General features: G+C 31.2%; 1 protein-coding gene across 1 annotated transcript; it reads left to right on the top strand.

Moving 5' to 3' along the window:
* The first annotated feature begins 3,179 nt into the window (after positions 1–3,179).
* On the top strand, positions 3,180–8,426 carry LOC127706828 (uncharacterized). The gene is made up of 2 exons (XM_052211531.1): positions 3,180–3,197; positions 6,356–8,426. The coding sequence occupies exon 2, from the start codon at positions 6,359–6,361 to the stop codon at positions 8,051–8,053; it is 1,695 nt and encodes a 564-aa protein (XP_052067491.1). The 5' UTR covers positions 3,180–3,197; positions 6,356–6,358; the 3' UTR covers positions 8,054–8,426.
* The last annotated feature ends 2,629 nt before the right edge of the window (positions 8,427–11,055 follow it).

The following is an 11,055-nucleotide window of genomic DNA, read 5'->3' as shown; positions in this document are numbered from 1 at the left end:
AATTAACTTAAAAAATTGTTTACATCAGAGTTTTCGACAGATTCATATTCATTTTATCCAATTTTCCAGTTATCGATTGGGTTCTTTTTACAAAAATGAAGCTTTTGACTAAGATATGTATCATAGATTTTGTTTGTCGTGAGAGATTTGAAATGTATCAACTTAACCGTATATATTTTGGAAAGTATTGACATAAAAAATTACATTTCATTTAACAAATTTTCCGAGATTCCAATATTTCATAATTTCAATGACAAACAAATTCGTGAAGCGTTCCATATTCATAATTAAAATCTTAAGTTTTTGACTTAAAATAGTAATTTCTGGTCATGAAATATTATCAGTTACATTATTATGTTTTATATGTTTCATGAACAGTTACATTTGACAAACTTTCCGGTTTCCTGTTTATCGAGATTTTATGAGAATCCCATTGAGAGTTTTATGATTAGTCATTGCCTCAAAATACTAGTTTCCGGTCATGACACATTTAGTATGTTTTCCTTTACAATCATATTTGTAATGTTTCAAATAGGGTTATATTGTAATAAAGGATGTTGCTACATTAATAACATTTGTATTAAAATGTCCTACTTTTCTTTGATTTTTTTATTACAAAACTATGATTTGAGATCAAAATCTCCCATTTCCATCAACATTGAATTGGAAGACTTTTAGTACATCAAATATGCTGACATCCTGGACACAAAATATTTGAACAAACAAATTCACAAATAGTCCTACAGACTGCTAAAATCATCGTCTGTTTTGTTCATAGAAAAATGATTACATTATTATATTATAACCCAGTTTTCAATGAATTGGCAGAGATAATCAAAAATGCTTTGCTGTTCGTCGCCCGTCGTCTTCTGCAATGAATCTTCCCTTAGGAAGAATATCAAAATTTCAAAACTTATGGCATAATATATTGTTGTGTAGGGTTTATATTGTGCCCCTTTTCAAGATTCATGCTGAGATTATCCTGGACTTAATTACCATAATGTCCAGAGTAATCCCGTCTTTAAACGTGACACAATGTAAACACTACACAACTATATATAATGCCGTAAGTTTTGAAATGTATATTGTTCAGAAAGTTTAGGAATTTTTAAAGACCTTTTAGCGTGTCCAGTATTGTAAAATTGTGTTCCAATTTTTTTTTTTTATTGTATAGTTTTTGTAATCAAGGGTTTTTTTTGACAACTAGTTTTTGTACAAATAAATCGAAGAAGCCAATTTAGTTCTACCCTGTGAAAAATGAAAACAACACTTTATGAATTGCAGGCGTCTGAAGCGCTTTTCTGGATTTACCTTCATCAGGAACCCTCAATCTACTCGTTCTTGGAATCGGAAATTAATGGTGATCAATTGTGAGAATGCTTAACTCTCTCTCTCTTTCTCTCTGGAATATAGGGGTATTTCAAAATGATTTACCACTACTGGCATTGACTATCAAATATTCCCTGTCATATTCAACCCAACGGTCTTGGTTGGATTGAATCGACCATCATACAAATCAATTTTGCCTTAACCCATTTCTTGTCCTGACTATTGTATTTTAAACTGAAATATTGACATAAAATGGCAACGTCAAATAGATACATACTTCATCGTTTTCTTTTTTGAATTCTTTTTCTTCATTGCATGGAAATCATGCCTCATTTTATTTTTATATTTGAGTATATTTCTTTGTTATTCATGTTTGGGGGCCAGTGAGTGCTTTACTTGTTATTTTGTATCATGTTCTGTCCATTATGGTGTTTTATCCCTATCATAATTCAATAAGTGTCTTGTACTATATTATTTCTAATGTATGACAATAGAATAATTAAATACGTCATTAATTTCATTTAATCAAAGCAACAATTCTACAGAAATAAACTTAATTGTAAAGAATATCTTGGAGTTTTATGAATACTTGATCGTTCTCTGAATCAACCGATTCATATAAAAGGATATGTTGAGAATAAGTCAATAGGACAGTAACTCAACACAAACAAGAAACAACTAGAGGCCCACATACATTAATGCTGATCATGTTTCTAAGTCAAATATCGAGCTCTAGCGTGTCAAGAATTGAAATCAGTAATGCGAAAATTCCCTTTTAACAGTCCAATGTGACTTGTACATACTTTAACACTTTCACTGTCTTCATAGCCCATATTCCCGTAGACTTACCTTTACATAATGAGTTCCAACACTGAAGGAGCAACATATAAGTACAAATAAGAAACAAAGTTATAAGAAATAAAAAATTACAGAAATGCATCTAGGTTATAAGGCAAATTGAGTACTTTAATCACAAATTTTTATGTATCTTTTTTTTTTTGTCATCCCCTGCTGAAACTGGAAATTATAATAGAATATCAGGACTTTGTATACTAGACAAAGGAAAATCGATGAATACTCCGAGTAATAAAGAATAAAAAAAGTAAATCCTTAAAAGAGAAAATTCATTGGAAGATGTTTACATTTTTGTTTTATTAAGAACTAAGATCCAACAGTGCTTTTCATTGACGTGTGCAAGATAAACAGTTTGACAGTAGCGTATCATATAATGTATAATAAGTACCTTATTTCCAGTTTATAAATTTCTTATCAAAAAGCATCAACAAAAATTAGCACCAATTTTTGCTGGCCTTTCAGCTGTCTCGGGTTTGCGTGTTCCTTCCTTTTTTCAGAAAATGAAAATTAGCAATATTTTCCGAAAATAATGTTGTGTTTTAAAAACATCTACTTTAATTCCATTTTACATATCTTTAATTGCAATTCGACAAAACGACATCACATATATAAAAGGACTTCTTTGGGAGAGTACAAATAAATAACCCTTTTCTTATTTTACAAAATTAATTATTAAACACTAAAAGCTACAAACTGTCATTACTTGAAAACTTGGATACAATACAGAATATTAATCCAGATGAGCATTAAAGTTTAATGCATTGGTGCCTTCGGTTAATCTTTTTAATTTAAATTTTAGTTTGAAATTATTTGTAACCAGTTGCCATTTCTATTTGAAACCAAATATGCCAGATAACTATGTTACTTTGAACTTCCTATTGTTATTTTTCATGTTTTAAAAATTATCTAACCTATTCTATGTTCACGTGATTACAGGGAAATGACGTATAATTTATTTCCTTATTTTTTAACAGTTAATGGTTGTATGTTTGATATGTTTGATTTCATTCAAGGTATGTACACAAGCTTAATAAATGCTATTTTATTACAAATACGTGTGAAGTGGATACGAAAAACAGGTTTTAAAATTTTTTACAGAGTTTGTCTTTAGTGCTGTATGGAGACAGTAGAGTGCCTCCCCGTGCTTCAGGTTTATACTCTTATAATATACTAGATAATGGAGTGTGTGTTCTACATTGGCTAGAGGTATAGGGGCAGGGTTGAGATCTCAAAATATTTGCGCCTGTCCCAAGTCAAAGCCTTTGGCCTTTGTAAGTCTTGTATATTTTTAATTTTAGTTTCTTTTATTTATATATCGGAGTTTAGTATGACGTCCATTATCACTGAACAAGTATACATTTTTTGTTTCGGGGCCAGCTGAAGCACGCCTCCGTGTGCGGGAATTTCTCGCTGCATTGAAGACCCATTGGTGGCCTTCGGCTGTTATCTGCTCTTTGGTCGGGTTGTTGTCTCTTTGACACATTACCCATTTCCATTCTCAATTTTATTTAAAGCAAATCTTTCACTCCAGAATATATATCCGGATGGGTTACATTGTACATTAGGTCGAGTGAAGTCCAGAAGATTTTCAACTGTCACCCAAATATGTGGTTCAAGTTTATTTTGAGATGTATGTAATGTTTTATTTTTTAAGATAAACAGAAAAAATTGCCTTTTTTAAATTCAACGAGTTTATCAATCAACTTAAATCACTTTTCATTTTGAACTAGTATACTTGCCAAACCTACCATGCACTAGACTATTTATTCATGTTACCGAAATTTAGAATTTATTATATCCTCTTCCGCATCAGGCCGATAATTTAAAAAAAAAACAGATTGGTTTAGATTGTATTCCTATTTTATCGAATGAATCTTATTCTTAGTTGCCTAAATTTCTCATAATGTCCTACAAAAACTTTATGTAAGTATGTATAAAGTAAAATATTGGTCTTTAAAATATCCCTCCGGACAAAATTTCATAATTATTGATCTTCATATTTTGTCTCCGTCTATGAAATAATGTCCAGAGAAGGACAATTTCCTACTAAAATTTGTCTATGCATACTGCCAATATTTCATAGTTTGATTAGAATGAAATACGCGTCGTTATAGGAAAGTTAAACATAATTAGAGTTTGTCTATATCTCGAAAAATATTTCATAAATGTCGTCTCACTAAAGGGAAATTATAGACATAGATATCATTTAATAAACGTGTTTAATGTTATTGATTAAAACAAAACAAGTATATTTGAAACAGTTATATTCATCAACTATAAATTCCCATTTAAAAGGTTTTAATGTTGGAATATGTATTTGTTGAAATATGTATTTGCCTAACAGTATTTTTAGATATACATAATAAATATTTCCGTATTGCAAACATTTAGATGCATCTTGCATGGTTATGAAATACATTTCAAGGACAATATTTCAAAATATGTAGAACACTCTCATAGTATTATGGCGGATGAGTCTCGGGGAGGAAATTATTTTAAAAGGAAATATTTTCACGGACAGTATTACAGAAAAAATAATGTCATTTGCAGTATTCCGTTGTAAAATAGTGTCATGATTAGTATTTCACAGTGAAATTGTTGTAGCATATAGTCTTGTTTATCTGACCGGGGCATGTCTAATCAAAGACAAGGGGTTCTTTTATTTCTATTTATATATCAGAAAATGACAAAGTACTAATAGTACGGATAACAAAGGTCGAAAATAAACTAACAAAACGCCATGTCTAAAAAAGAAAATGATAAAGAGACAAACAATAATACACAAAACACAACATAGAAAACTAAAGACTGAATAACACGAACACCATAAAAACATTAAGGGCCATTTCCGGAAGAGTTAGCAGATCCTGCACCACATGTGGCTCCCGTCGTGTTGCTCATGTTATTACAAACCCGATTATAGTTAAAATTCGGAAGGTCACATTCGGGGAAAAGGGAACAGGATTGTATCTATTCATCTGATGAGTTAAGACTTTTTCAACTGATTTTTATAGTTCGTTCTTATGTTGTACTGTTACACCACTGTCCTAGGTTAGGGGAGGGTTGGGATCCCGCTAACATGTTTAACCCCGCCACATTCTGTATGTGTGTGCCTGTCCCAAGTCAGGAGCCTGTAATTCAGTGGTTGTCGTTTGTTGATGTGTTACATATTTGTTTTTCGTTCAATTTTTAGTACATAAATTAGGCCGTTAGTTTTCTCGTTTGAATTGTTTAACATTTGTCATTTCGGGGCCTTTTATAGCTGACTATGTGGTATGGGCTTTTTTCATTGTTGAAGGCTGTACGGTGACCTATAGTTGTTAATTTCTGTGTCATTTTTTCTCTTGTGGAGAGTTTTCTCATTGGCAATCAAACCACATCTTCTTTTTTATATTTGAAACATATCCGCTATCATCTGTGAAACGAATCTTCCATAACTGTCAACCGTGATGGCGTCTGTAAAATTTAGAAAGGTACGATTTTATTTCGTCTTTTGTGAAGAGTTGTCTCATTGGCAATCATACAACATCTTCTTATTTTAATATTAAACTTACAACAGATATTACTAGAGTTATCACCAGTTTGGTAGTAAATCCTTTTAGTGCTTATAATAAATATCATCGATGCTGTCATTTTCTGACAATGTTCTGCTCGTGAAATTTTTTTCTACATCAATGTAGAGATGCAATTGGCGGCTTTCGGCTGTTTTCTGCTCTTTGGTCGGGTAGTTGTCTTTTTGACACATTCCCCATTTCCATTCTCAATTTTAAAGATGGCCTCAAACAGATTCGGTAAAAATTTAAGATTCTCTGTTTGTTCTGAACACTTAATACTCTGAAACATAGTAATGCATTATTCTTCGTTATAAAGGTATAAACAATGAAATGCCATATTTAATAAAGCCTGCAGTGTGTCAGATATTCCTATGAATAATAACACAGACAAATATAGAATACAAAATACAACTTAGACACAGAGGGTTAGTAAGATATAGATGTGCATATTCCACGGTGATGGCAAAATTTGCATTCAGCTGCATAAAAAAGGCATAGGACAAAAGTATTGGACACATACACAATCAATAATCGATGTTTGTTATGAAATATAAATTTATATAAGACCATATGGGATTGTTAATATTTTAAAAATAAAAGTGTTTGTTTGTTTACAGGCTATGGCTACCTCGTTTGAAAATTGTTGTATTTGTGATTTGCGACATATTTCGAAGCTTTCTGTTGTTTGGTGCTCTGATTGTAACGAAGGATTGTGCCAAGAATGCAAAGAACATCATAGCTTTTCTAAGGCCTCACGAAACCACACTGTTTTTCCTATTGGTAAATATGAAACGCTGCCAGCTTTTATTGAAAACATAAAACTGCACTGCGATGAGCACGATGAAAAATATTTATTGTTTTGCAAAGAACATAACGAATGTGCTTGTAGAAAATGTGTTATATCAGAAAAGCACAGAAAATGCAAAGAAATATCCCCCCTTGCAGATGTCGTTAAAAATGTTAAAACATCTGTAGCTTTTACAGAAATCGTGTCCTCACTTCAGGAAATGAAAGGGAACGTTGCTCTTATTCTGGAAGACAGACGAATGAATATGTATTCAATATCAGCTTCAATAGAGAGAATCGAATCCGAGATTTCTGTGACTCGACAGCAGATTAATCACCATCTTGATAAATTACAAGACCATTTTATTGCTGAACTGGCCAAAGCTGTAGAAAATTCAACTAAAGAAATACAGAGCTTTATTATGGCCTTGACTAAAAACCAAAGGGATATCGAGGAATGGATACAAGATGTAGAAAGCATCAAGAAACATGCAACAGATATGCAAACATTTTTAGGGATAACGAATTTAGAAACCAAACTAAATAAAACAAGTAACGACTTGCAGTCTTGGATTGACGGTAACCATTTGTCTCAAACTGTAGTTTCTTACCATTTGAACACTTTATTGCATAATATAATCAACGAAAGAACTAAGTTTGGAAAAATTGACGTGCATGTCATGCCTAGTAAATTATCATTAAAAAGACGGATGCTTGGTCAGGCTCAAATGATAAAAGAGAATGCAAAATCTACAAGTTCTTTAGAGCATATGACACTGGAATTAAAAACAAAAATGAACACAAATGCTTTCAATGTGTCAGGCTGTTGTATTTTGCCAAATGGAAACTTCATAGTGTCAAATTATGATCCTTCGTATTTGATATTGATTGCAGCTGACGGAAAAACAGAGAATAAAATTAGCAGCATCATGCAAACAATCATTGATGTTACATGTGTTGACAATGAAACTGTTGCCGTAATATCATATACACAGAAAAATATTGAACTAATTAGTCTGAAATCTGGGAAAACAATCAAAAATATCAGTACGTCTGACCCTGCTCTTTGCTTAATTTACACTGAAGGCACCTTTATAGTATGCCTCGAGAACGGACAAATGAAAGAATTCCGGTTGGAAGATAACAAGACAGATGATATTGTCAGTACGGTGGTGTCAAGAAGTATTACCGAATTAAACAACACTCTTTACTCTGTAAAGAAAGATACGAATACGATTGTTTGTCATAAAAGAAACGGGGATATTGTATGGACATTTACGAACGAAAAGGTTCTAAAAAAACCAAGAGGTATCGCAGTAGATGAACACGGAAATGCCATCGTAGCCGGGGTCGAATCAAACAACGTTATTGTGATATCCGCTGATGGCACAAAGCACAAAATACTCCTGTCCCAAACAGACTTATGTGGTTCTCCTTGGGCTGTTTCCTTCAACAACAAATTCAAATATTTGCTTGTTTCTAACGACAAAGATGGTCGAGCATTTCTGTACAGCGTTAATTATTCATAAAATTAACCTCATCCTTTTTTTGTTTTATTGAAAGTTGTTTTGAAAAACAAACCTGTATTTTTCATTTTCTATTCTAGTTTATAGGAATTATGTGACATTCCGTTTAAATAAAGTTTCCTTTCATTTCTTCAGAGCTTTAAGACTTTGTTATTTGTGCTTCATACGAAATGCCTGCAATTCTTTTTCATAAAAGTTCAGAGCACAGCTATAGGAGAAACGCAAGCTTTTGAGTTTCTTCAGCATAATAGCAAGAACATTATCCCAATAACAAATTATTGATAACTCATTTATTCATACACTTATGTATTTGTCATCACAGCAGAAAATCTTCTGATTACCACAATATGTAATTGACTGACCAGAAATTACCACATATTTAACCCATTTCTCTGACGTCAGTCTATTGTTATTACAGTAGATTATTTTTTAAGAATCCACTGACCACTTCGTTAACTTAAGATAACTTGTTTTATAACTTTAAACTTTTATCTTACGATTTGTATCCTCTCAAAAACGAGTGGCATATGAAGGGTTCGAACTCGCGCGTATTTTCTTCATAATCAGTAGAGTCTTCAGTCTATGCATGATACCACTATACCACGAGTGCTGACATAAATCAATATTTAAATAACACTCATAAAGCGCACAACTGTCAATACATGTCAATAAACTGTATGTCTGTCTCAGAGATAATTCGCTTTTGTTATCTAATAAAATATATATACTATGTCTGGATTTGTTCATGTTCTTTTCAAATTTATTTAAATTGTTTTATTTTGGGCGTTATTTTTTAAGGAGTATTATGTTCTACATTTGAACGTTCTTGATTATAGTTATATAGCAGTATGGAAATATCTTAAAACAGAGTTTATTCACGATGTCAGGTTTGAACATTGGTCGATTTTCAACATCGTTATAATGAACCGATGGGTCTTTATACGATTGTGGCTATTACACACTAGTTCTAAACACTAGAGAATCAAGGAATTGTATATATTAGTGCAATTCCTTGATAAAATAAACATTCATATGCCCATTACACTTGTCACTTTTAACGTACAAGGACTTTTTCTTTTTAACATAGCAAATACTTACTTATGATTTTAGTCTTATAATGATATCGTACTATCAATATTTTTTTCTTTGTTTGATTATAAATGGTCCAAATATACATCACGTCAACATTGAACGGACTCTAATTTGAATAAAGTGTGATATATAAGCTACGACCGTAAAACTACTTCTTTGATTGTAAAACCAGAAACAAAATCATCGCCTTTAAATGAAAATGAAGTATATAATACCTCTAATATTAAAACAATAGTTTTGTTGAGAAAAAAATTACAATGAAAACATTTCAATTCGGGTACAAGGTTTGAACTTGGCACTGTTAATGTCACAGTTATGTTTTTCGGTACCACGACTAGACGATCACGGCTACGAACAGCTTGAATGTAAAAGTAAAAAATTTACATAATTATACATTGTACATCTGTAGCAAGAGCAATTCTGCTGGAGATTCAGAATGCGTACCACAGATAATACTAGTTTATTGACTGGTTTACGATGGATGCCAAATGTAATAACGTTAAAAATAATCTAAACTTAATGAAAGGGAAACAGTTTAAACAAAATTCATGTATAATTGTTCAAAAAAGACCTTAAGCAATTATTTTATTTATTTCGGAAAGCATCATTAACTGGAGCATCATGAAATTGTAGTATTATGGCAACTACGCTAAATATATGTATTTGACTTAGTACGGTTAAATTGTAGACAATCCTTAATCAGCTGTCAACAATAGCAGATTGCTAAATACTATATATGTAAATTTCAAAGGTTTCTAAATTTTGGTAATTACAATTTTTTAACTATTCAAAAAAAGATAAATAAATTCTGTATATTTATATATGTCTTTTTGAATAAATCATAAATACCAAAATCTATATAATTTAAATACTTTGTAATGATAAAGCATTAAATGAAATATAAATATACAAGTATGAAATCTGGTAATAAAAAGGGGAGCTAACAACCCATCTAAGTTATATTAAACGTATGTTAACTTAAATATAGACGTGAACCGTGTGGATATAATCATTTCCAGCTATTATAAAATAAAAAAGACAAAATACGAAATTATTTTTATGAAATTCCGTTGATTCATTGTCAAAACATAAAACAGACAGTCGTTTTACTAGAAATGGGTTAAGCTAGAGAATTGATAAGAAGTAGTGGATTCGGAAACGATAATCAACTTGCGACTAAAGTCGCTCGTTGATTATCGTTTACGAATCCACTACTTCTTATCAATTCTCTACTACATCATGAAATTGTAGTATTATGGCAACTACGCTAAATATATGTATTTGACTTAGTACGGTTAAATTGTAGACAATATTTAATCAGCTGTAAACATTAACAGATTGCTAAAAGCTATATATGTAAATTTCAAAGGTTTCTAAATTTTGGTAATTACAATTTTTTAACTATTCAAAAAAAGGTCAATAAATTCTGTATATTTATATATGTCTTTTTGAATAAATCATAAATACCAAAATCTATATAATTTAAATACTTTGTAATGATAAAGCATTAAATGAAATATAAATATACAAGTATGAAATCTGGTAATAAAAAGGGGAGCTAGCAACCCATTTAAGTTATATTAAACTTATGTTAACTTAAATATAGACGTGAACCGTGTGGATATAATCATTTCCAGCTATTATAGAATAAAAAAGACAAAATACGAAATTATTTTTATGAAATTCCGTTGATTCATTGTCAAAACATAAAACAGACAGTCGTTTTACTAGAAATAAGTTAAGCTAGAGAATTGATAAGAAGTAGTGGATTCGGAAACGATAATCAACTTGCGACTAAAGTCGCTCGTTGATTATCGTTTACGAATCCACTACTTCTTATCAATTCTCTACTACGTACTATTTATTGTAAAAGTGTTGTTCCACACGAATAGATTGTTATCAGAATCAGCTAG

The sequence above is a fragment of the Mytilus californianus genome, unplaced genomic scaffold (genome assembly GCF_021869535.1).
Source record: "Mytilus californianus isolate M0D057914Y unplaced genomic scaffold, xbMytCali1.0.p SCAF_6, whole genome shotgun sequence".
Lineage (NCBI taxonomy): Eukaryota > Metazoa > Mollusca > Bivalvia > Mytilida > Mytilidae > Mytilus > Mytilus californianus.
This window is presented reverse-complemented; position numbering and strand designations above follow the sequence as displayed.